At 34.8% G+C, this 27,418-nt stretch overlaps 2 protein-coding genes across 4 annotated transcripts in view; one reads left to right on the top strand and one right to left on the bottom strand.

Moving 5' to 3' along the window:
• CAPN3 (calpain 3) overlaps window positions 1–14,175 on the top strand; it is a 34,101-nt gene extending 19,926 nt beyond the window's left edge. The window contains exons 17-23 of the mRNA XM_087921776.1: window positions 629–686; window positions 1,323–1,387; window positions 2,162–2,230; window positions 2,776–2,854; window positions 3,025–3,141; window positions 4,104–4,162; window positions 12,809–14,175. Coding sequence (XP_087777902.1) covers window positions 629–686; window positions 1,323–1,387; window positions 2,162–2,230; window positions 2,776–2,854; window positions 3,025–3,141; window positions 4,104–4,162; window positions 12,809–12,835 — 474 coding nt within the window. The 3' untranslated portion in view covers window positions 12,836–14,175. The remainder of the gene's footprint in view (window positions 1–628; window positions 687–1,322; window positions 1,388–2,161; window positions 2,231–2,775; window positions 2,855–3,024; window positions 3,142–4,103; window positions 4,163–12,808) is intronic.
• Window positions 14,176–14,584: 409 nt separating this feature from the next.
• Window positions 14,585–27,418, bottom strand: part of ZNF106 (zinc finger protein 106) — a 51,760-nt gene continuing 38,926 nt past the window's right edge. For all 3 annotated transcript variants that reach the window (XM_087921774.1, XM_026709568.2, XM_026709604.2), the window contains exons 15-22: window positions 27,246–27,362; window positions 26,575–26,766; window positions 24,191–24,253; window positions 22,747–22,866; window positions 22,109–22,180; window positions 20,397–20,468; window positions 18,798–18,944; window positions 14,585–18,012 (exon numbers count right to left, since the gene is read on the bottom strand). In XM_087921774.1, the coding sequence (XP_087777900.1) occupies window positions 17,956–18,012; window positions 18,798–18,944; window positions 20,397–20,468; window positions 22,109–22,180; window positions 22,747–22,866; window positions 24,191–24,253; window positions 26,575–26,766; window positions 27,246–27,362 (840 nt within the window). In that variant the 3' untranslated portion in view covers window positions 14,585–17,955. The remainder of the gene's footprint in view (window positions 18,013–18,797; window positions 18,945–20,396; window positions 20,469–22,108; window positions 22,181–22,746; window positions 22,867–24,190; window positions 24,254–26,574; window positions 26,767–27,245; window positions 27,363–27,418) is intronic.

Below are 27,418 nucleotides of genomic sequence, written 5' to 3'. Positions count from 1 at the left end.
CTGCCTAGCAGCCTCTCTGTTATGGGGAATTTTTTTCCTAGAATCATTTGCTCATTCAGCCCATTTTCAAACTCCATTTTTCTTTTGTTGGCTTCTCTCCAGTTCTGGTTTTGGAAAATTATCCCACCGATAGCAACTGAGTCCAAAATCCCTTCACATCATTTCTTTCCAACATTCTATTCAAGAAATTGAAGAAGGTTTTGCTAACAACCTTAAAGCAGTAACAAATAATACTTTACACTCAGGGGTGTGATTCTACCGTTTCGGACTGGTTCAGGTGAACCGGTAGTTCTGGTGGTCATTTGGCCCTGCCTACTCGCCGCTGCTGCGCATCAGCTGTTTCACTCACAGGGGAGTATTATAGCTAAAAATGGTCATTTCTAAATGCTGTTCGTGTGTGCAAAGCACGCACTCACCGAACCAGTTGTTACACCAGTTGAATTGTACCACTGTTTACAACGTTAGAAGCAGAAAATAAGTCAAGGAGATGCTTGGATCACTGAATTAGATGGACTAGAAATGATGTGGATTACCCCAACAGTTCGACCCATCTAGGCATAACGTGCTCATTCTTGCAATGTCTCATTTCCATGGCTATTTGCGTTACGTCTTTATTAATGACTTCCAGGACATGGAAATCAGTGCTGATGAACTAAGGAATGTCCTCAACAATGTTCTGAAAAAACGTAAGCACTGCTTTTCTCTTTTCCTTATATAACCTCTGAGAACATAAAGATGCAGAAATTGGGTTTTATAGACAAGTCTCATTTTACAGTATGATTTGTTGAGGTTATTATGGTGATCAAATCCAAAAGGCTAGATCTGAACTGTTCACATTACGGTACAAAATAATAATTCAGAGTATGAGGCACCACAGTAGCCACATTCATTATGAAGCCATCTGCAAATCCATTGTATTGCTGCATCAGGTTTATCATCTCTTGAATGGGGTTGCACGACCCCAGACAAACCCAGAACCTGGGGATTCACCTTGACTCTAGGGAAGCAGGCAGCAGCTGTGGCTAGAAAGGTTACAATTTTGCTAAATTATCTTGGTTACTCAATCCATCTCCCTGTGGATTGCTACAATGTGCTCTACATGAAGCAACCCTTGAAAAGCATCTGGAAGCTGCAGTTCGTGCGGAATATTACAGCACAGGCAATGTTGGGTGGTCCTAGGAATGTGCATATGTTACAACACTAATAAAGTCTCTTAATGCTCAGAATGTAATAACTGGTTTACATTTTAAATGGTCAATATACCAAGAGAACAATTAGCTTTAATGTTATATAGAGTAATAGAGTATTTCACTGCATTTTAGATAAAGTCTTGAAAACAGAAGGGTTTGCCCTGGAATCCTGCCGCAGCATGATTGCCTTAATGGATGTATCCTTTTTAATTAATATAAAAGTAGAAGACAAAATAATAATTCCTTGCTCTAAGAAGCTGTTATTCCACTCTTCTTAAGATTTGTTTCCTATTACAAAGTTTAGCAATTTTTGGAGGGCACAATCACAACAGTTGACCCAGAACATAGTTATGTCATTGTAATGTGGGAAAGCATGATTTATGCAGTCATAAATTAAATAATTGTCAGCTTATTATAGTGCTGAGTAGTGCAATGCGTTTGATTTATAATTCTTTTTTAAATCACTTCATAATTGTTTTAGAGTACTTTAAGTCTTTTTTTTTTCATTCTTACAGAAACACTCTGTAAGATAGAGTATAACATCTATTCATGGGTAAAGGCTCATCTACAATTAGAAGCCCTTGGCTGAATTTGGCTGCATAAAACCATGAATGACCCTATGAAATTGTTAATAAATGGCTAAATGTTAATACAGTGGAAGAGTGGAATCATGAAATATATGAGAACTAATAATAGTGTGAATCATTGAACTTGATTTTTATTTAATGTAAATTTTAATTTCTTTGTTCTAACCTTTTCCAGTTGTTAGAGCACGGGTTCTTGCATGCCATTTCATTGTGGCTCTCAGCCCCCCAAATTTGGCATACTCTTTGTCTAAATAGTCTCTTCTCTCATATCTCATCTAACATCTAAGCAATTAAGAAGTTTTATCTGAGATGTTCCATTTCTGGAAATAAAAAAAATCTCAATTTTAAAATCTTTGAAAAGTTTGAACTGAACTACTATCACAGACAGATGGTTCCGGGAAAATAAACCTTGATGAATTTCGCCACCTTTGGACTAAAATTAAAAGCTGGCAGGTATTCTTGTCTTGTGAATTAATTGTGGTCTAGATATAACATGACAACAGAAATAAGGATTCAAAATAGAACAGCTGGTCATTCACCAGTAGATCACTATCTTTAACACTCTGTTCACGTATTATTTTAAAGAATGTGAACGTGAACGAAATTATATGGTGCTTCCCTTCCTAGCCGCAAGATAAATTGTATTATGTATTGAAGCTTTGTTATCCAGTTCTTATGGCATTATTAGAGAGGGCTACAAATACAGTATTTTAAATATACAACTAAGTATAGGAAAGGGTGTTGAGAAGGGGGAAGGGGGAAACCTGGGAAATAATTTAGCCCACATGTGTGATTCAGCCTCTCTTTGAATTTTTTACTCAATTAAAATCTTTGAAAAGTTTGAACTGAACTACTATCACAGAGAGACTTATTTCAAAGTCAACTTTGGAATAGACTGATTTTGTTTAGTAGCATTTTTGGGTCAGTGCATTTTTTAATGCTGGAAAGTGGTTTATGCATCAAACTCTTGAGGTTTATTTCACTTTTTGCTTTTCTAGAAAATTTTCAAGCATTATGATACCGATCATTCAGGAACCATTAACAGCTATGAGATGCGTAATGCAATTAAAGATGCAGGTTTGTATGGTGCTTGCAGGGTTCTTGGACAGAATTTGGGGTGGGGTCTTCTCCTATTTTATCCATCTGAGTCTTTGTATCTGTAACAAGTAGCTTTTTCACAGAAGAGTGATCATGAAGAAAAAGTCACTTCTTTCCACCAGAACCTTCTCATATCTTTCTCTCCTCAGGGTTTCAATTGAATAACCAATTATATGATATCATTACAATGCGCTATGGTAACAGGAATATGAATATTGAATTTGACAGTTTTATCTGTTGTTTTGTGCGACTGGAAGGAATGTTCCGTGAGTATATTTCTTTAAAATGTTTCTATCTTGCTATTCCATTCCAAGATCCCAGGGTTGTTGTTGTTTTAGCATATGGCATACATAACCAGGGAAGTCTACAATGCTTTTTACCACAAAATAGTTCTGGCAGCCTCAGATTGCCAGTTCATTTTGTACATGCCTGCCTGCTATCCATGGTACACCACAGGGGGCAAACTAACTTTGCACCTGCTGGCTAGCAGCTAGCAAAATCCTAGTGAAGCTGTTTCATGAATAGAATCTGATGCTGGGACATAGAGTCTTCCAACTGGAATTCAGCTACTCTTCTCTTCAACCGTTCTTTCTTTGTACTTTAGAAAGTACCCCTTGGAGATAGTGCTTCCTCTTCATAGGTTGTATAGGAACTAGGAATCAGCAATGCATTTATTTTGGTAGAAGAATCCTAAAGCAAGAAATTCCTAGTCTCTTTAGCTACCTTAGCTCTTTCCACATGAATATTATCTGGCTGGCAGTATCTTCAGAAACAGATAGCATTTCATTATACTGTTTATTTATATCATTTATTTCGGCGTCCATCTCATAAGCAAGTGACTCTGGGTGGCAAACAACAAAATTGTTATTGCCTGCTTCATGAAAAGGCTGATTATTTGATCAAATTGAAACATTTAAGACCCATATGGCCTCTTTAAATTGAGTCCATGTTATCCACAGGAGAAAACTATTTGTCTAAACTGATTGTTTCTCAAATCTCAAAGCCTCCAAAGCATCTAATACAAATACAGCCGACGGTTAATGGTTATGTTATTCTGTTATATAAGTTAAACTATATGACTGAATTGTATACAGTAGCTAGGAATTTCCTATTAATATTTAAAGTTAACAATATTGAGAACAAATAGTGGTTCTAATATGTTGTATTTACTATTCCAGTTTCTTGACTTCCTATAGAATAGATCTTCCTTATGTTTCTCTCATGTTAGGTGCATTCCAAGCCTTTGATAAAGATGGAGATGGCATTATTAAACTGAACGTCTTAGAGGTAACTATTGATGTATTTATTTAAACTCTGATAATCATGCTACTTTAAGTAGTTTACAAAAAAGAATGTCCATAGTACAATAATTAAAAATTCATAACAAATATTTAAATTTTCTTAAAACCAGAAAACAAACAATTGTCTTAGAAAAACAAACTAACTCTGAAAGGAGTCCATCTTAACTTTCTTCCCAAACGCCAACACAGAGCAAGTCTAATATCTTCTGGTAAACTACTCCACAATAGAGACCATATCAGAGAAGCATTTTCTTCCCCTTCTCTTAGTTGTTAATGAACACCAATGAGTAAGGAACAGTTTTTCCCATGTTGTTTTTCCCATGTTGTTCACATTTAGTGGGTCAATTATTGAAGGTTCATGTTTGCTGTTTCATGTGTGATAAGCTATGTAAGACTTCACAAGTCAAAATCAGTACTTAAATTGCCTCCTATTGGCAGCCAATGCAAAGCTCACAACAAAGATGAAAAACATTCATGCTATCTAGTGATAGCTAGCATGCACTACATTCAGATTCATTGTGGGTTCTGAGTTGCCTTTAAAAACAGTCCCATTTAGAGCACAATGCATTAGTCCAATTGGGTAGGAATGAGAATATGAGTTATTATTACTAGGTCCTTGGGTAGGATTCCAAGTGATAAATTAGCCATAGCTAGCCAAAGGTCCTGGTTCCCAGTTATTCAGAAGGACTTGAGAACTTGCTTTCTTAGAAGAAATATCATCCCTTCAAATGACAATTCTAAACCTTGATGCACAAACAGGAGCTCCAGGTTCCTTGGGTTCAACTGTTTCTTCTCAGCCATACTCTATTGTTCTTTTGGTGTGCTTCTTCAAATTAGATTTGGGCTGTATCTTTTGTAATAAGTGTCATACTCCAAAAATAGTACTCAATATGTGTATTCTAAGGAAACCACAAGTACTTTCTTTCTTCAAGAATTTATTCATGTTATTGATTTGGGCAATAAGTAATCATGGGCATGTATATCATCTAGGATAAAATAGGCTTCCACTTAGCTTATCTAACATAGGGGTCTCTATTTCCTTGCATCTACAGTTTCAGAAGGCTTGTGAAAACCTCCACAATGTTTAATTTACAGTACATAGGTTTATTATTATTGTAGAGTTTTCTTAATAAAAAGAATACAATGAAAAATCTGATTGGACAATGGATTTCCTGTTCCTTTTGACTCCTTGCACTTCCCCAAATCGTTTCAAAGAAGTAGAAATTATAAGGAATTAGAAATTGCTGAGAGGAGGACTCGGGGAATTCCGGTGACGAGATATGGGTGAACGGAGGTGCTGAAGCTTGCTCTGGGTTTCATGCTATCTCCTCTTGCTGTTGGAGTGACCCTTAGGGGTGCACGCATCTTGCAGAGAAGTGTGCCATTGTGGGGAGACTCAAGTCGTGGTGTGAAAAAGGCGATTCTCATCGCAATGTAGAGAAACCCTGTGGAGACCGACAACAAGAGACTGTCAGCAATGGTGGTCCTAAAGCCTTGATCGTTGCAAACAAGAGGAAGTGAGTGAGTGACAGACTGTGGTGAACGAAGAGTGCGAGTGAAAGAATCCTGATTGAGCATTGGAGTATCTTGGTCGGAGCGAAGCCCGAAAACAGCGGCCAAAGCAGATACGAGTGGCGGTGAAAGCGAAAGGGCTCGTGAGAAGGAAGAGGGTAAGGACACGAGCGATCGGACAGAGAAGATAAGAGAATTGGAGGGATCTGAGAGACTGATAATTGGGGGAGAGAAAAAAAGAAGAAAGAACAATAATTTAATTTAAGGGAACTTTGAAGGACTTGAATTGTGGACTTTGGGGGAAATTGGAAGGACGAACTTGAGATGGGGGGAGACTTGAAGTAAGGAATTAAATTACAACTTTAAATATTCCACGAACGAAATTGAATCATTTACTAGTCTCCTTTTGGATTATTGGACTGGAGCTGTAGTAAATGGAGAAGATTTATTAAAGAAAGAGACCATTTGAATCTAAAAATTGACTTGTTAAACTTTCAAACGAAAGGAGAAACGACTACAGCAGAAAGTGTGGTAAGATAGTGAAATCAGAGACATTACTCAGCAACTCTGTACTTCCGGTGCACTCGGCGAAGAAATCTTGAAGAACTGAACAATTATATTAAGACACTTTAAGCATTTAAATTTGTGGATTGCAACAATTATTTCTTGACACCAACTTAACTGATTTTTGAATGTGGTAAATGTAATTTATATATATTTAATTGATACATTAGTAATATTGTAGTTTATATTTGGTTATAACACACATTAAAAAGGGAGGTGATAATTAATTAATTATTTAAGTATAGAGATTTGATTATAGGCGTTGAGTAGATTGAATTAAATAATTATTGTGATTAATTGTGATTATTATAGATTAATTATTGTATAGTAAGGTTGATATATCTATATTTAGATTTGTAAATATTTGAAATATTATTTTATAACACTATTTTGAGATTTGGGATTTTATAGTATTTATAGATATACAGCTTAATATTATTTAAATTTAAATAGAGGAATTTGATATATTATTAAGAATCACAAATCCAGATATTTGATTTAGAAATTAGCTGTAGTGTTCTGGAAAATATATATATATATATTGATAAGAGAGGTTAATCCTGCAACATATCATATTATTTAACGCAGTGGCCATTTATAGTTGATATTTCTTAATAGTGAATGTTAATTTGGGACAACATATTTAATACAATACAAAAACAAAAACAAATTTTACAAGAAATGACTTCCGTTACTAATACAACGCTTAAAACTGGAAAGAAGACTTCTTCAATACAAACAACTTCAATGCCATCAACCTCAGTAATGGCACAAAAGACAATTGAAGAAACTTTATCTGGAGGAAAACAACCTACCATCACGAATGTCAATATTCAATCGACCCTTCTTACTTTACAAGAGTCCATGCTGAAGCTTTAGGAAATAGTGGTAAAAAATCATATCGAATCAAGAGCTGACACAAATGAAGTAAAAGAAGAGATGGGAAATTTAAAGGCAGAAATGAAACTAGGCATTCTAAAGCTGGATCAAAAAATTGAAACAATACAGCAAGCACTAGAAAGGAATGAATCAACAATAAAGGAGGTTGAAAAAAGAATGGAAAAAACGGAAAAGAAGCTGGAAATGGTTGGTCAGCAATTAAGAAATGTGAGTAAAGAAATGGACGACTCCTTGGTATATTTGGAAATGGATAAGGCTGCAACATATCTAAGATTCCAAAATCTAATGGAATCTAAAGAAGAGGACTTAGAACAAGTGATGGCACAAATATTAGCAGACTTATTGGAAAAAGATAAGGATGATATCCTGAAGGAGTTAGACGAAGTATATAGAGTGAGCACAAATTATGCAAGACGAAATAAACATCCAAAAGAGGTCCATGTGAGATTTGCCAGAAGGAAAGTTTGAGATATTATATATAAAATTTCTACAGAAGAAACAATTGCATACAAAGGGAAAGAAATCTTGGTGCTTAAACAAATCCCAAGAAGAGTGAGAGAACAGAAGCGAGATTATAAATTCTTGGCAAACCAATTAAACCAAAAAGGTATCATATTTAGATGGCTAATCGCAGAGGGAATGTTAATCACTTGGGAAGAAAAAGATGGAAAAAGCCCAAGATTTCTACGAACGATTGATAGGCCATGAAGAATCAAGTAGTAGAGACGAGTTAGAAATGAATTCGCAAGACGACCAAGACTACCAAAAAAATAGAGATGGGAATTGTAGGAATTCAAAAAATAAACAACATCAAGAGAGAGAAGAACTGAAGATGCACAATCAGCCACAAAGAGAGACAGGAGTAACTACAAGACAAAGAGCAAGAGTCAACTAGGTGATGGATGAAGAAAAAAAATACTATCAATTAACATAAATGGCCTAAACTCTAGGATAAAAAGGAAAAGAATATTAACCAAATGAATTAAACAAAATGCAGATATAATATGTTTACAGGAAACTCATATAAGGAAGGAAGAAGAAAAATATTTAGAATGCCCCAAGCTTGGGAATTTGTATACGTCACCAGCAGATTTTAGGCAAAAGAAAAGGATAGCAGTATATGTGAAAGATATGAAAGCAGAGCCAATTTGGATAGACCCCAGTGGAAGAATTCTGATGTTACAAATTTGGATTAAATCAATCCTAATTCTACTAGTGGTAATCTATGCCCCTAACGGTAACCAAAAGGAATTTTTTAAACAATTACATGAGAAATTAGTGGAATTAGATAAAAGGAATATTTGTATCTTGGGAGATTTCAATGCTATTGTGGACCACCAGAAAGATCATCGTAATGGGGGGGAAAAGAAGAAAAAAAGAGAACTGCCAAAAACATGTGAAGAAATGATGATTGAACTAAATTTGATAGACATGTGGAGGAAATTAAACCCTGAGAAAAAGCAATTTACATTTTACTCCAACCCTCACTAATCATGGACACGAATTGATATGGTGTGGATGAATGGTGAATTAGTAAATGAATTAAAAGAGATTGAAATCTTACCAAACGAATGGGCAGATCATAATCCAATCCAGATAGTGTGGAAAGGCAGGAAGAAACCAAGGAAAAGGTGGACCTTAAATACACAGTTAATTAAAGAGAAAGAATTTATGAATAAACTTGACGAGGAATTAGACTATTTTTTAAAAGAAAATAATAATGAGGCAACTACGAAACAGAATATTTGGGATACAATGAAGGCAGTAATAAGAGGCATAACGATATCATACACTGCTAAAAGAAATAAAGAAAAATATGCCCGACAAAATAAATTAGAACAAAGAATCAAAGAATTAGAAATTCAGCTGCAAAACACCCCAAAAGATTGCAAATTGAAAAAACAGATAATAACTAAACATAAATTAAATTTAATCGAACAAGAAGGAATAGTCTCAAAGTTAAATATAGCCAGACAGATATTTTTTGAACAGGCCAATAAACCTGGAAGGTGATTGGCCTATAAACTTAAAAAAGAAAAACAAAAAAGATTGATCTACCAATTAATAGATGAGAACGGGGATGCCCAACAAGGGATAGAACAGAAAAAACAAATTGCATGTAAATTTTTTGAAGATCTTTATAAAAAGGAGGTAAATGAGGATATGATAAACTATTTGGGTATTACTAAAGATAAAATAATTAAGGAGGAGATGAAGGAAATGTTAAATAGAGATATCACATGGCCTGAGTTAAAAGCAGCATTAGAAAACCAAAAGAACAATAAAACCCCAGGACCCGATGGGATACCAGGGGAACTTTATAAAAAAATAGGAGAACAAAGAAGACCTCTCATGGTGGAAGTATATAATGAGGTCCTACTAGCAGCAAGAATGCCGGATTCATGGAAGGAGACATTGATATCGTTGATTCCGAAAGAAGATTCAGATTTACGATATATACAAAACTATAGACCAATTTCCCTGTTAAATACTGATTATAAAATATTTACTACAATAATAGCAAATAGATTGAAAAAAATATTGAATGAATAAAAATCAAAACGGATTCTTCCTAATAGACAAATCAGGAATAATTTAAGGATAGTATTAAATGTTTTGGAATACTACAAAGCCCACCCGGAAAAACAAATAGCTCTTGTATTCTTGGATGCACAGAAGGCCTTTGACAATTTAAATTGGCAAGTCCTAATTCAACAAATTTACAATATAAATTTAGGCACTAAGTTTGAAAACATTGTGACTACAATTTATGATTCACAAAAGGCAAATATTATAATTAATGGAGAATATACGCACTCAATAAAAATAGAGAAAGGAGTCAGGCAGGGATGTCCATTATCCCCCCTGCTCTTCATATTATCTTTGGAAACATTGCTTACACGAATTAGACAGAACGCAGGAATAAAAAGATTAAAAATTTAAAAAGAAGAATATAAACTCCAGTCATTTGAGGACGATATGGTATTTTTCATAGCAGAACCAATTGAAACAGGTCAAGAATTACTGAAAGAGCTAGATCACTTTGGGGAAGTTGCAGGACTTAAAATTAATAGCGAAAAAATGAAATTAATAACTAAAAATTTAACAGAAAAAGAAAAACTAAAATTGGAAAGGATAATGGGATTACAAATAGTAAAAAAAAGTTAAATACTTAGGAATTTGGTTGACTGCTCAATGCAAAACTCTAATGGAAAATAATTATAATAAATTATTACAGCAAGTTAAGAGATATGGGTTAAATTGCAAATCTCCTTATTAGGGAGGATTGCCACTATAAAAATGAATATTCTGTCCAAATTTATTTATTTATTCCAAACAATACCAATAAAAATACATAAAAATTACTTCGTGGAACTTAACAAGATAATCACCATATGAAGAGCAGGGGAGGTATGGCACTCCCAAATTGGGAATTATATTATAGTGCAGCCTCCTTACTCTGGTTGAAAGAGTGGATAAGTCTGTTGAATAAAAGGATCTTATTTTTAGAAGGCCATTATTTACAGAGGGGATGACATGCATTTTTATGGGACATTGGGAAAATTAAGCAGAAGTATTTCTACAGACATATAATTAGAGATTCCTTATTGGCTAATTGGAACAAAAAAAAACCCCATTACTTAAAAATCCCAATTTGGATCTCAGCGATGGAGGCAATGATACATCCAAACAATCTAGATCTTAATAAAATGATAAAATACAAAGACCTTCTTGATGCGCAAGGAACTTTAAAGATCTCAGAGAATAAGGGCTACAAGTAGACTGGTGGGTTTACTTGCAAATTCAAAATAGATATAGCCAGGACAAGAAAATTTTTGGAATTTATACTAAGGCACAACAAATAGATAAAATTTTATTAGGTCCAGATAAAAAAAATAAATTTTATAATTATTTTATAATTATTTACTAGACACAGAATTAGAAGAGGAAGTAGTCAAAGGCAACATGATAGCTTGGAGCAGAAACATAGGACGTAGCATTACATTATTAGAATGGACAAGGAATAATAAAATTACAAGATCAGCAGCATATAAAGAAAATGCCTATAAAATGTTTTATAGATGGCATTTCTCACCCTTGAAAATAGTGAAAATGTCTCCTAACATGAATCCGAATTGCTGGAAAAGTAAAAAGAAACAGGGAACAATTTTCATATGTGGTGGTGGTACACTGAAGCCCAAAGATACTGGCATAGAATAAAAACATGGTTAGAGGAAATAACGGTGGAGCAAATTGAATTAAAACCAAAATTCTTCCTATTGGGGATATTTAATAGACAAATTCCTAAAAATATTAAATATATAATACTGCATATTCTTACTGCAGCCAGAATAACCTTTGCACAGTGTTGGAAACAAGCAGATATTCCAACAGAGGAGATGGTTATACAGAAGATAACAGCCTGGGCAGAGATAGATAAGTTAACCTTAGTACTTAAGGAAAAAGAAACATCAGAATATTATAGAAGCTGGGAATGCTGGTATGATTGGATAGAACAAAAATAAAAAATATATTAGTAAATAACATTAAATGTAAATCATAATTATATGATTCGCAATAAGATGTATTTGTAAATGTATCACCAATATTGATAGCAAACAAGCAAACAAGGAACCATAGACTGTCGATAGTAGAATTCTTAGTTGTTTTTTAAATCATTTTCTTTTTTTCTATTTTCTATTTCTTTTCTTCTTTCTTCTTCTTCTATGTGTTGTGTTTGTTTGATGTTTTGGTTTTGTAATCAATAAAGTTTGTTAAAAAAAAAAAAAAGAAATCGCTGAGCAAAGAGCTGCATAGATTCTGCCAAAGGTCCTTGCCCTTATTGGAACCGTAGAGGCATACTTAGTTTCTTTATAAGAACCCATTTTAAAAGTTGTTTTGTGTTACATCGCTGCTGTAAAGTGCATAAGTGCATGATGCTCATGCAGTTTTGAGTACACTATTTTTAAAAGCAGGTATATTATGTTTATTCTATAGTGAAGGTCCATTATCTACTACTTGCTGAAATGCTTTAGATGAATGAAAGAGATGAATGGAAAATCAGTAGACAAAACAGGGTTTAATATAGGAGTTTAAGTATTCCAAAACTATCTACATTTACCTGTAGGCTAGTCTTTGAGTGAGTTCTGAACTTAGCAAGACTTATTTAGCATTTCTAGCATTGGGCTATATATTTGTCTTGAAATCATGTCAAAGATTATTCTGCTGATAGTGACAACTTAATTTAGCTTTAATAGTATGTATTATAATTTTTTTTCAAGAGAACAAAAAATGTATTGTACTTTCGGTGTTCATAAGAGTTCTAATCCAGGTTTGTGAGAGAGAGTACAAGCTTGAAGAATGAACTCATTTTTAATTGAACTAGGAATTAGAAAGGAAACAAGGCCTTGCAAATGTATTGTCGTTGTAAGGTTTAATACACCTGGAAATCCTTATTTGGACATAAGTATCTCACCGAGTATGGGAATAGGAATCAACAAACTATTTTATACTCTGCTGCTGAAAATGCTCAGCTTGTATTTTAAGTCAATTTCTTTACTGGGTTAAGGGGATTTGCACAAATCACATACTGTAGTTTAATTCTTTATATTAAAGAAATGCCTATTAACTTACAATATTCATTTTCTAATTCCAGTGGTTACAGCTCACCATGTATGCCTGATTGCCTTATTTTTCACCTTCTCTTGGATTAATCAGCCAACATTCAGTTACAAGAAACTGATCTCGTGCACATCTGCCTCTTAAAAATTACATGGAAAGGAAGTATAATTCAGCAGATTTATGTCCAAGGAAACTGCTTACGGAGAGGCAACAAAAGCAGCGAAGCATGTTGCGCACAACAAGGGGTATCTGCTCTCCTGATGGAATCAACTCTAGATGCATGAGCTTCATTGCAAATCAAAGTTATTGTTCTTACTTTGAAACAGCACCTCTTACCATCTGAGATATTTAGGGGGCAGCAGAACAATTTATCCATATTAAACACTACATCTTGCCAAAATGCAGTTCATCTGACTTCAGTAATTCAACTTATCTGAAAATAACAACATTCAAAACATTTAACCATCTAAATTATGTTCATATGATTCTCTTATATGTTACATCAGTTATTATTTCTGTAGCCAAAACTTCCTACGATTACGTCCAGCAACAGGATCTCTCAATGTACACCAATTAAGTATTAAATAGGATGCATCAAATGGTTAGATAGATGGCTAAATATTGTGGCTTAACTATAGATGGTCCTCAACCATTCATTTAGCAATCACTTGAAGTTACAACCGGACTGGGGGAAAAAAAAGTGACTTTCAGCCAGGCCTAGCACTTAAGACTGTTGCACCATCCCCCAAACCATGTCTCCACAATTTGGATGCTTGGCAACTGGCATGTATTTACAAATATTGCAGTGTCCTGGAATCATGTGATCGCCTTTTGAGGCCTTCCCAGCCAGCTTCTAAGAAGCTAAGTCAATAGGAAGCTGGGTTTGCTTAACGACCATGTGATTAGCTACTTAGCTGCAGTGATTAGTTCAACAACTGTGCACAAAGGTCATAAAATCAGGTTTGACTCATTTAACATCATTTCATCTAACAATAGAAATTCTGGTCCCAGTTATGGTTGTTAAGTCGAGGGGCTACTTGCAATTAATTTTGTTCCTAAGCTGCAGGAAAAACATTATAGCTAAATTATAAGTTTGTTCTGGCTGCAACAAACTGACAGATTCAACAAGTCTGAGTTCTCTTACAGTAGAACTTTCATAGAAACCTGTATTGACATATACACAAGATGTCTTTTATAAGACATTTTGCACATAGGATTAACTGTGATCTAGTGCTATGACTACATTTGTTTGGAAACTGTATTCCTTATCCAATTTTTAAAAAATGCCGTGCAAGCAATGGTTCCATTGCTGGGGATAATATAGCAAAAGTTGCATAATAAATGAGTGCTCTTTCACTGGATCTGCTGCATTAAAATTATGAAACATGATTAAAAATGCAACTTGTAGATGTCAGTTTTCTTTTTAACAGGTGTTTGTATGGATTTGTAAGGAAAAGTGTTATCCAATATTTTTGCTTATGCTTGGAATTGTGGCTTTGGGACGTTGACTTTGAGGTATGTAGAGTAGCTAGGTAAAAACAGTGAAACAGGCTTCATACTAAAGGAATTTTTTTTTGCTTTACTTTAATTTAGAGGCCATACAGAGCTTGACACTCACCAATTTTAAGACATGTGGACTTCAACTCCCAGAATTCCTCATGGCTGAGTGAGTGGGGAACCTTTTAAAATTGCCAAAGCTGAGCACTACTGAATTAGGTGCTGAACAATCCTTTTCCCATTTTTCCTCAAAAGTAAATGACTTATTTAAATTAAGTGAAACCAGAACAACAAAGACCACACCACATCTCTCTTGGGATAAAGTAGATTTATTTTGTTTTTCTTTTTGCTGTTTATCTTATTTAATTCACAGCTTTGTAGCAAAAAAGGAAAGACCAAATCATTCACTGAAACAAACTGAGAAAATATGTTAATTAAACGGTTACAGCATAATAGGTATGCTATTTTCCCACCTGGTATTTCTGCCATTAGAGGAATTTGTTCATGCCTTGATGTCTTGTTTTAGACCTTCTAGCTTCATTAATGCACAGTATATGGAGCACCTGCTTATATGTTCTATGGAAATCATTCCGCACAACTATAGATTATCTCGGAAAATCAGTGTTTAGAGCAAGTTAGTTTTTGGCTGCCCGAATACTAATTCTTAATGTATCTGTCTTTGAATATATTTGTGCTATGAAATATATATCCCCAACCTGCATTTAAAAAGAAGATAAAATGTCATTAGATATTTAGAATGCAGCCTTTTAAGGTGGGTTGCCACTTTATGTTGTAGCTTTTATATTTCAATCCACCATAATCCAGGTACCATCTCAAAGGGCAAACAGAAGCTGGAATACTTGCAAGTGTTCTGTTATTTAGTGGGACAAAAATGCAACTAGCCAAATATCTAAATTCTATGGCAGCTGATACACACAACAGTCCTCCACAGCAGAACCATTAATGTAAAGAAACACATTCACCATACACACAAAATTTAATGAAATTTAAAAACACACACACCCCTTACACTGAGGAAATATGTTGGCATGCAGTCCAAATATATTGCATATGCAACCTGTAACAACTTACTCAAACATCAGCCAGCACCCAAAACCAAACACTTCCCACACATTTCAATAATGTACTCTGCAATTCACTCTGGCAACTTCATTTCTATCTCTTTTCTTTCAAAATAAATATCTTCTAAAGTTAATATATTTGTGGAAATAAGGCAAAAACCTGCAACCTTCCAGAATGTAACAATCTTCAAAGTATGCAATCTTGATGCATCTGCCTTACCATTCTATCAATAATCAGCAAACTCCATTTTGCCCTCTTTGCATCAAGATTTCTACAGCAACCTAATGAAGCATGCTTACATTTCCAACTAAAGAGGTATAAGTACAGAAAATAACCTCAAATCAAACAAATAACCTGAATCACAAGAGAACAACATTTCACATTCCATATGAAAGAACTGTGGAGCTTCAGCACAATACACTGAAGGAGGAGTTGTTTAACTTTCTAAGTTATGTTAGTGTAACCTCATTCGCAACAATTCTTCTCATTAAGAAAAACATACATTATAGAAAAAACTAAAAATAAAACTTGGCCACACTTTTATTGCTGAACAAGTTTTAATACAAATTATGAAAGCATCCCAAAACACACTCATCTTAAATGTGCGTATGCACACACCCAAACACACATACGGTGCTAAACAGTAAAAAGCACAAATAAGTATTCCAAGTTATAAATCACTTGCAACGACTGATTCAAAAGAACATTTAAATTATTGCATATCAAGGCACCATCCTCTCTCTGTTAAAATACTGAAAAGGGAACCTGAAGAGGATGCAAAATTAAAATTTACCAACTCACATAACTAATAACGCACTCCATATATTTTTCTTCACAAAAATACTTCCTACCTCTGTAATTTAACTTCAAACACATTCAATTAAGAGTGAGCTATATTTTAAAATGTCTTCGATATTCAGCTGTCTACAAAATGAAAGTTTTTGCAGCATTTCTAATAAGCATTTGAGGGTTTCTTTCAGCTTGCTTGATTTCAGTTGCCAACAATGTCATGAAAAGAGGAGGCACTATTGCCCAGAAATCACACGCAGGCTACGGAACAAGATATTCTCTCAATAGAAGATAACCAGTGAATTGTTCATTATTTTTGAACATGGCAAAAGGTCAAACTAAGGGACCAAAATAAAAACATCTTCAATCTATCAGAGGTATCACAAAATCATAGAGTAATTTCCAACTGGTTTGTTCTTCCAGCTGTTGAAGTCAATAAATTATTACCTTTTATTTTTAAAGGTTGATTACAATACCATTTGTTCTTCTAGTATGTATACATTGTCTGATGTAGTTAAGCTGAGTCAGATACTGCTAGACTATTTTTAGCTTTTCTGTGGAAGAAAAACCAGAAATGATGTCACAAGCACTAGATAAAATCTAAATAGGGAAACACTTTCCGAATACTGCAAATTGCAGCACCAAAATTTTCCCAGACAGCACTAACCATATACACACTTCTTTCATAAACACATATGCTATTCTTCTTTCAATTCTTGCATTTGTCACGCTGCCTAGTTTTGCTCCCTTAAATGACAGCACAAAATACATGCAAAATTCTCAGCTTCTGTTTGGGTTTTAAATCTTTGCAGTTTGTGCCCAACAACTTTTAAACTTGCAATTATAGGAACTGAAATTGTTTAGTCAGTTGCTGTGAACTGGTTATCAAAAACACAGGATTCTCACAGGCTTAGCTGGATGAAGCAAGTAAAAATATGTGAAAATTCACTTACTTCAAATGCCAGAATGATCATAACTTAAAATTCTCAGAATCAAAAACACAGTTCCAATATTGTGGCAAGAAAGCACTGGGTATAAACTTAACCAAAAATGTTTAATATAAGTTATATTTACTGATGTTTGTATTATGGTGCCTGGTACTCTTAAGATAACTGGGAAATAACAGTAGTTTAAGAAACAGGTATTCTGCTGTCTTAACAGTATGTTCTCTGCCACCCTAAGATTCTTTGGAGCCAAAGCATACCCCCAAAATCAAGTACAATTGTGATTAATTGCGCAGATTTTACCCTTCAAACTGAAGCCACAACATAAAGTAACTTAAACAGTGAGCCAATTGTTCATTCCCACAGCAAAAATATCTCAAAGACTTAATAAGAAAAAAAAAAGGAATTCAGCAATCAGGTGGTATTTCTAGCCTGAATTCAATAATATTTTGATTAACATAAAAATAATCCAAAACCAGAAACATACATTAACAGGAGATCCTACATATAACATGAAAACTGATGGTTAAAACACTTATAATGTTTTAAGCATAAAACATTACTCTGAATACCAAGTTATAGATAAGCACACTGCACTTATTTGCACAATGCAAATAAGAGGGAGGGTAGATTCCCCCCCCCCCCCAACAAGTGAATGGTATAAACAATTATTTGGCATGACTCTGTCGTTCCTTTCTCTACAGAGCTGCGAATAGATCCTGTCTCTGTAGACAAAACAGAAAAAGGCATATGTTCTTTTTGCACTCCAGTGATGAATAGGAGGAAAAAGAAAAGAATTAGATGGACAACGCATGTAAAATTACTTGTGTATTAAAAAATACTTCCCAATATGGGAGGCTGAAAAATGTCATGAGTCAATCTTGCTATCATCCTCTGCGTGCTTTTCAATATGTCCCACGGCATCCTAGAGGCAGAAAGGAAACAGGGTTGGTTTCAATTAGCTCAGATTTTTTATATTTTAACGACCGATAAAAAAAATTAAGCACATCAATGATACATTCCAGGCCAGCATACATCCAAGATTTGGGACAGCACTAGTCAGAGTTCAAATTTTCTTACTAACAGCAAGTTAAAAGCATTCCCATACTTTTATTAGCCAGCTTTAGCTTTGATTTGATTGGTCTTTGTGAAATGTTCTATGATATGTTCAGTAGTTGGTTAGTGAACTGTTTGGCACAGTAATGTACGTATATCATCAATGTGTAAACAACATTTATGATAGAGAAACATCTTATAAGGCAATCAGTTGAAGGGCTGAGAAGAATAATTGATGATAGAATGAATATTGCTGGGCTCACAAGGAAAGAACAGAACAAGTGAGGAAAGAGGGAAAATCTGAAGGGAAAATAAATATGTCAACAGCTAGTACGCTTTTTAATACTTCTATAGTCTAGACAATAGGAGAATTGTAGATCAAGACCCTTAAAACTGGTCTCTATTCCAGTTACTGCTATCGAACCAATAGCAGAGTAACAAGGGCTCCGGACGTTTTCTGTCACTACATTAGGAATAGAATTTCCTCTCACCTTATGACACAGTGGCAACAGGACCGCCAATTAATTGTGCACCTTTTTTTCTTAAAAGATATATTAAAAGTTTTTTTAGATTGCTCTCTTCCCAAGCTACAAGAACTACACTCCAAATAATGCCTTCATCTTTCACCTTTTATCCAATTTCTTTGCTACAAACCTGTTTGGAACTTTTCCTGGATGTGAAGAATGCATCACAATTCTTCCAGCGACACTTCAGAGTTTGAAAATTCGGATTTGTGTGATCATTTAACAAATGCTGTTTCAAGTGGTCCACAACACCAAATATAAGTGAACATCCATGCCACTGATAAGGAAAATAAACAAAACTGTTAGAGGGAATAGCTGAAAGCTAGTGGAGACATTAACAATGGAACCATTTTTCTACAGTTCATAAATGTAAGAAAGAGAAAAATAAGAAAATACTGAACTGAAGGAACCTTAATTAGCTTGATTTAGTAAAAGCTAGCTCTGTAAAACCATAAAATGGTACATTCATTCATTCATTTTTTGTCCACAGCACTCCCTTCAAAAATTTTTTTCATCAACTCTGAAATTGAAGTTGGATTGAGAGAAAATCATTCAAGGCGATCCCAAGGTCTCCTGGGTTTTATAACATCTTAACTACTATACTGCACAGCTCTGTATAAAGCAAAGTTTTTCAATCCTCCATTGACACTGCATGTATGAATAGGTCTGAAGCAACCAAAACTGTAAGACCATTTCAATCCACATGTAGGGAAAAGAAGGGAGTCAAATGATAAACCTGAAGTTTTTGGTTCTTTGAAAGATATACTGATATTTATAGTCTTGAGTTTTCTGAATAGAAACCTGGCAGCAATTGTGCCAAGTTTGTTTCATCCTTCTAGGACACTATAGGCAAGGTCTTTGCACCTTTCATCCAAACAGAAAAAGCACATCATGCAGTTATCAGAGATGGACATTATCTGCTCCAGAATATAACATTATATGAAGGAACTATGATGTTCCTCCATGCTGAAGATGGGAGAGAACTGAGTGACCGAATACTTGTCTCCTCAAAGCATCCATATTAACATAAGGATTGCTTGAAGGGGGCGGAGACCAGTTCCTGCCTTTTCAACTTAACACACCAAAGTATTCTCTCTTGAGAATACTTCGATTACTACATTTGCCCAGAGGATTCTACCACGAAGAGTGAGGTTTACACCTCGCTCTCATATAGTGATTTCACAACATAAACAGTTCCTTTATCTGAAAAGTATGCTTTTCTTGTCCTGACAGGGGAGGATGATGAACTAGTGAAAAGAGTTCTGTTTCCAACAGCTTCTTGGGGTACAAATGGAGGACATCTAGGGATGGGCAGGTTGACCTTCAGCATCTTCCTGAGCGCCCCCCCCCCCCAAATAATACTTAGAATGGCTGGAGTCAATATTTTCAGCCATTCTTAAACGAAGACTAAACTTAGGGGTTTAAAAACTATTTGAAGTTTATCTGGAATGAACTAATTGCTTTCCATTAATAGGTAAAGATTTTTATTCAGACTTGGCTTAGGTAGTTGATTTATAACATCTGGTATCTTATACCTTGCCTGCCTTTTAAATGAACCAAATTTGTTATAGTTGCCAAACTCCAGTTTTAACTGTTTCAACTATTTGGTTTTGTTGATATTTTTATCCTACTGATGTTACATTTTTTGTGGATTCAACCGGTTTCAAATATTATAAACAACGACATGAACTTCATTGTCTAAAGAGCAAAAGTGCTCTTTTTTCTTTACCCAACAACGATAATTCTGCATCAGGTTAAGCCGCACCGCTTGGATACTACCATCATAGCAACCTGTGTAGATCTGAAAGAGGAAAAAAAGAATTCTAGAATTAAAAGAATAAAAGGACATGAATGTACCAAATGCAGTAGCCACTGGTATTATATTTAAAATTCTATTATGATTAGAATATTTATTTTCTGTATGGTAGCTTGCATATTTTAGTGATAAAAACAAAACGTTGGAATTAAGTCTGCACACTTCTTTATCACTCAATTCATCATGGTTGGTTTATGGGAAGCAATTCAATTGGTATATGTTGAACATGTGCAAATCCTTTAGTATGAACTTAAAAAAAAAAACACCTAAGATATCAATTACAGTAAAACATCTAGTATATCTATGAACATAAATCCTAAGTATGAACGAAAAAACTATTTTGCAAAAGAAATCAGTAATAATGTTTAGAAAATATACATTAATATGCAACCAATGAATCCAGGATTATTAATTAAATAAAGTCCCTCCATTACACTATGGAGTTATTAAATTATGTAACTAAACAAGTGGTTTAACAGTACAAATATCATGTGTTTGAGTGGGGATAGTCTGCTTCTGGGAAATAATTTTTGCATGCAGTCAATGGGATAAGAAATTATAATGAGGCCAATCAGGCTATGGAGACATTCTATGGTAAGTGCTTAATTAAAAAAACAAAACAAAACCAGACACACCTGGGTTACTACAGAAATTAAAAACATGCCCAGCAACCTTATCTAGTTACTTAGGCTGTTGATTGCTCTGCTTTTCAGATTTCAGCTATTTTAGTCATCTCAAATGTTAAAGTTTATTCAAAAGTTATCTGATGCTTTTCAGATTGAAAAGGGTTGGATAAAATTGTATTATTTTATCACAACTTAGTTGTTTTAACAAACAATCCAACTGGGATACTTTCGAATAACAACAATAGCACTTAAGACTTACATACTGCTTCCTAGTGCTTTATATCCCCTTTTAAGCGGTTTACAGAGACAGCATATTGCCCCCAACAATCTGGGTCCTCATTTAACTGGCCTTATAAGGATGGAAGGCTGAGTCAACCTGAGCCAGTCAAGATTGAGGGAATCGAACTGCTGGCAATATGAGTGGAGCCTACAATACTGCATTCTTACCACACCACCACCACACAGGCAAAAAGGAATGCCAAATTTACATAAATAATACTAAATATTCTCCAGATTTTCTGGACTCCCACAGTACCTTACCCCTGACCATGTTGCAAGAGCAGATAAGAGTTTGGAGTCCAATCCAACTGCAGGGCATTAGATTGGCTTCTTCTGATCTGTGAATTTACTTATGTCTTTTGTTAGAGCCTGGCTAGAATCCCGGATATTCCTCCTTATCCATACAGAGACGTGGTGATGTCAGATGATTAGTTTGATGTTCTTAAACATAAGATACAAATGCCTGCTTATCTTCCCCCTGGTGACAGATCCTCCTCATGGGGTGCTCTAGTAGGTTTGAGGACATTTGGCTCTTTGGATACAGCTTCTAACAAATTCATAATTGCTTCACAGTCCTATTTCCCAACCAGAGGAACCAAGCATGAAGTAACTTGCAAAACGCTATCTACAAAGCAAGCAAGAATAATAATCTAATTCTGGATAGCCATAATCATAAGAGGAAAAACTCTAATATTATGGAAAGGGAAAACAAAGTGTTACCATGCTCTTATGAATGGTCATGCACATAATCATATCCGAATGTCCTCCATAGACTTGTAAACGATCGTGAGACTTGGTGGAAAAGAGGGGGGAAAAACGAAGAAAACTTGTCAGACATGTAATAAGCCAATAAGTATATACCTACAGATTTAGTTACAGTAAACTGCATGTAAACAATGTTAAGAAAAACAAAACAACCTGTTTCTTTGTCCCACAATACCGGTTGCCTTATTTTAAATACTTGTTTCCAGCCCAGACTCTCCCAGAAGAAAAATTAGCAAACTGGAAAAGTCATTTATTTATCTAAATAACCTCACATGCTTTCAGAATGCATGGCAAGCAATGTACATAACCTAGGGCTTCAGCACAACACTGTTGTCTCATAGCAGGTAAGTGTAGCAGGCTAAACAGACAACTCAGCAGCTATTCTTCCTAGAGAAAATTAGACCCTGAAGTCTGTGCAACTCCTACAGAGCTTGCTTAAAAACCCAATTCAGACCTAAAGGGGTTGCTTCAAATTAGATCTCATTAAATATTTGAAGATGAATACATCACTTGGGATAAAAGAAAAACAAAAGATATCATTTAGAAAGATAATTAGCACATTCCACTTTAAATATAACCAATTAGATTTTTACCTGCAATTCATATACTCGAACACACTTGTCTAAACAGGCTGTTACCATCACTTTTCCCAGGATGTTCACAACAGTTACTGCATGGTTATGCCCCTTGTATATCCGTACCAGCTCCCCAGTCTGCAATAAGATCATTAGGATAAATAGGTATGCGCAGAGCAAGTAAGTTGATTGTTTCTACTAAATTCTTATAGACATCTTCCTTTTAAGAACAAAATCTTAAAAAGGAGATTTTTCTTCTTTAATTTGTACTGTTAATAAAGTGAGCATTGTAAGAAAGATAGTTAACTCTCTAGCATGAACAACACTTTCATACAACCACTGGGGATTCATCTTTATGTATTTTGTGTAAAAGCTTATCCACCATCATTCATAAGGGGGAAAAAAAGAGATGCATCTGAAAATTTGTATTATTCTATTCTATTCCATTCCATTCCACTCCACTCTACACCATTCCTATTCTTATTTCTATTTATTGAATTTGTATGCACTCTTCATTCTACCAAACAACTCTGGATGGTTTACAGTACCCTAATTAACAGAATAAAACAATTACAGGACTAAAACATTAAAACATCATAATAAAAACTAATATATTAAAATTATTATTAAAATGGATAAAAAGAACCAATGGAATGGAAGTGAGGCCTTGTATTAGTCTACTGGCCTTCTCCAAAATGGCCTGGCCCTATCAGAGTCCCAAGTCAGTTGGCAATGCCAGGCTCTTTTTCAGACTCTTTTGGATGGCCAAGAGGCTGGTGGCAGATCTCAGCTCAAGGGGCCTGATATTCTGCAGCAGAAAGGCTCTTTTCCTTTATCCTGCCAGTCACAGTTCCTTGGCTGACAAAATCCAGAGCATGCCCCTTCTGCCTCCCTGCTTGCTAATGAGTTGCCTGAGACTCACTTAATAACCTGTGATCCTTACTTAATGATGGCAATAAGGCGTGTTGCTGGGATTGTCATCATCATAAGATTTGGTCAGGTGATGTTGTACTTTATGACTGCATTGTTTAGTGATGAAAATACCAGTCTCAATTACTGTTGTTTTTCGTGGATCATAATATAATAACTATCTGATGGATTTTTCCTTAAAATACTGTATCAAGTCATTGTTTCCATATATTTAGATGAAATAGGGCTAGTAGTATATTTTTAACTGGCACAATTGTCTAGTCAAATTAAAAAATATAGTGCATGAAACTTTCCTAAAGCAACTAATTTTTCTATTTCTCATAACATATACAGTCAAGATTCAAGTTTCTGTATTGTTTTTTTTCTATGAACACTTGTTCATAGAACTTTAAACTTGTTTAAAAATGAATTAAATTTATGTAAATGAATTAGCAACATTAACTTAATAGTAAATTATTTTATTAGAAGTAAAAGAAGTATGAACTATTTCATATTTTATAAATTAAAATGAAATGACTTTTGAACAACTTACATGTATGTTGTGGGCATGGACTGATTGATCACTGGAACCACTGAAGACCAGATCATTCACAACCTTGGAGCCAACAGCCAGACAGCCAAATTACATACAATATTTAACCAGAAATACTTCATTCCTTACCAGCTCTCACATTTAATTGTCACAATATAATTACAATAAATGAATCATCTCTAGATAATGAATTACAAAGCCAATCTGAGCACCAGCTGGAACAGAACTGCATTAGACTCAACCCAGTTACCAACCCTAACCCTAGTCAATACCCCATATCAAGTTCAGTGGTGCTTCAAAATTACTATTATCTTTACAGAAAAGTTTTTACATCTCCAATTGATTGATCTATAGATCATGCAAGGCCTCCCTTCGAAAATCCCACATCATCTCCCAGCTCGCATACTGACAAGCAGCTTTCTGCTCTAGTTACCTTCTATTCCAAAGAAAGAAGGCAAAGTTGTTAAAACATATGTCAGGAGACATTCTAAAGACATTCTATCTCAGGGCTGCCAAACTTGCAGCCTGCAGCCCAGATGTGTCACATGTTGGCCACACCCACACCCAGTTTAGCGAAGGGGGGAAAGTTGCAATACGTCATGTAGTGACAATGTGCTGTTGAGAGTTTGATACCGCTGGTCTGTCTGAAGCATCTGCAAGCAAAAATCTAGAGTGCATCTACCCAGAGGATTGTATTTAATCATTCCTGTAGGAAATGCTTTTGAAATACAGTCTTCCTGGGAAGAACTGCTTCAGAGTCGCTTTCTCTGAGGAAAGTTGGTCTGAACAGGAACACAAGTCTTTACTGGCTCTGCTGGAAGGACTTTGGTACAGTTCTGGACTTTTAATCAAAGCCTTTTGGTCTACTCTTGATATGTAAAATTATTTGCTTAACAGTTCCTCTTATCTGCATTGTGAAATACAAATACAACAAAGGACATAAAAGAAGGCAGTAATTAAAAGTGAGGTTTATATAAAAAGAACAGAAATGAAGAACCATGATTTTGCAATGCTGTATTCAAGAGCTACCCAATAGGATTGAATATAAAAAATTGAGTAGCAGGTTAAAATAATGTTCAGGTCAAGGTAAAGTATCTGATTAAAAGTTTGTATTTTTTTTAAAAAACAACCACATACATAGGTATAAGGAATAAATGCCTGGTAATAGTGTATGTTAAGATAATGTTAGATGTTTAAATGGGAAAATTTAACCACTATAAAAATTATAGTTACAAAATTAAATTTCATGGTGATTTCACAGATATGTTTTTAGGAAATAATAGGAAAGTAATTTGCTACTGCCTTCTTCCAGATTTTTTAAAATTTCAATTCTAATGAGATTTCCTGGTTGTTTCACATCAAAGTATTAACCAGGTCTGATCCTGATTACTCTTTTTTCAAAACTTGCTCTAAACAGAGCAATACAATATTTAACTTCATTCATAAAAATATAATTTCCAAATTACAATTTCCAAATTAATAGTTCCATTCTAATCTATACTGGTCAAACCTCACCTCAAGTATTATGTCCAATTCTGTCTCAGAAAAAATAAGAATGATAAGGGACTGAAAACCATGTCCTTTGAAGAAAAATGGGATGAACAAGTTATCGAAGATTATGAGTTCCGCTTACTGGATGTGTCCAAGACAACCCTAAATAGACATTTCTTAGGGAGTGGGGGTTAAGGTCAGAGAATATCAAGGTTAAAGTTGGACTCAGTCTAAACTGCTTCTGCTATCTCAATAATTCTATTGATTTTTAGTGAATAGATTAGAACATACAATATGAGAAGACGCTGAAAAAATATGAGAAAATAATAATTGTCAGAAAAAGATAGTAATGGCATATCCAAGGAGAAAGTATCCAACAGACAACTGAAGAAGCTACCTTAGAGGTGAAGCATTGGTTTAATCAGCAGAAGTGACACTAAAAGCAATGGGATTTGGAGAAACCATCTAAAGGACTGTGTTGCAAACAAAAAACAAAAAACAAGTGGTGAACAGATCGCTGAAGGATCTCAACAGGGGAAGAAGAAATAAGTGGAAATCTATGTTTATCTCTAGTAAAACTCAATTAATAAAAATATTCAGGAAAAAATAATAAATATGCTTATATTAGAGAAGGTCCCGGGTTCAATTCTCATCGTTTTACTGGGCTAAGAAAGGCTCATTTGAAGTCTTTGAAACAATATCCAAACAACAATTGAGTTGGATGACCCAAAAGTCCTATTACGTGTAAAGCAGCTGTCTCTCATCTTTCACCTCCTCAGAACTGATGAAACAGCATCAAGCCAAAAAAAATAAAAAGTGAGTTTCATTTACAAGTTACGAATTGTTTCAAATGGCTCCATTTCAATAAAAGGTCTTCTTTTTAAAGTACTTGCCTTCATACACAGTACTGTTTTGCTATGACCTTCAAGGGTTCGAAGGAGCAGTCCATTTCGGGCATCTCGCACACTAATTGTACAATCGTAGGATCCCACAATCAGTAATCGGCGTGCCCCTTCCTGAGCTGTAGCCAGGCAGCTAATTGCCCTAGGACCATGACACTCAAAAGTCTCAAGTTGTCGGTTGTTCTGGGGGGGGAGAAAATACAACCCAAACACAAGTTTTGGACACAATTATTTCCTTCCAGATCCAAGAGCATAAATCCTACTTCTAATTATATGAATGACTTCCCACAAATTCCAGATCCCCTTATAACTGGACTTGTAAAACAATGGTGTTTTTTACATTAATAAACAGTGTTGTTTACTTTTTATGGAGTGAATTTCTTTAAGATACACTCTGCTCATAGGAAATACTTAATTTAAATTTTGAAACAAAAATAATTCAAAGAAACAGAAAAGTATGGATGGACTCCTTTCACAGTAACTATTCCACCAGCAAATTTTAAACTTATGTCTGATTGTGCTTATGCATCAACTAACCTCTGACTGTGCCCAGATAAATCTTCCCCTTATTTCTTTATGCAAGTTGAACTTCAAATATTATTTGTCCTTTACAGCAGCCTTTCTTCTTGGAGATTAGCAATGTTTACATCTCTTATACTGACCTTTATATTAAAAGTGACCACATTTCCATTTGCAAGGCCAGCATAAAGGATCCTCCATCTACTGTGCAGGCAAAGCACACGCTCATCCAGTTTAAACTGATCAATAAGTTCTCTTGTCTATTAAGGGAAAAATGTAGGATTTACTAAACTCATAGTAAATAGCCTTAAGAAGC

Source organism: Pseudonaja textilis, chromosome 1, assembly GCF_049901715.1.
Source record: "Pseudonaja textilis isolate UNSWEBS1 chromosome 1, rPseTex1.2, whole genome shotgun sequence".
Classification (NCBI taxonomy): Eukaryota; Metazoa; Chordata; class Lepidosauria; order Squamata; family Elapidae; genus Pseudonaja; species Pseudonaja textilis.
The sequence above is the reverse complement of the archived record's forward strand: the minus strand, read 5'-3'. Positions and strand labels throughout refer to the sequence as shown.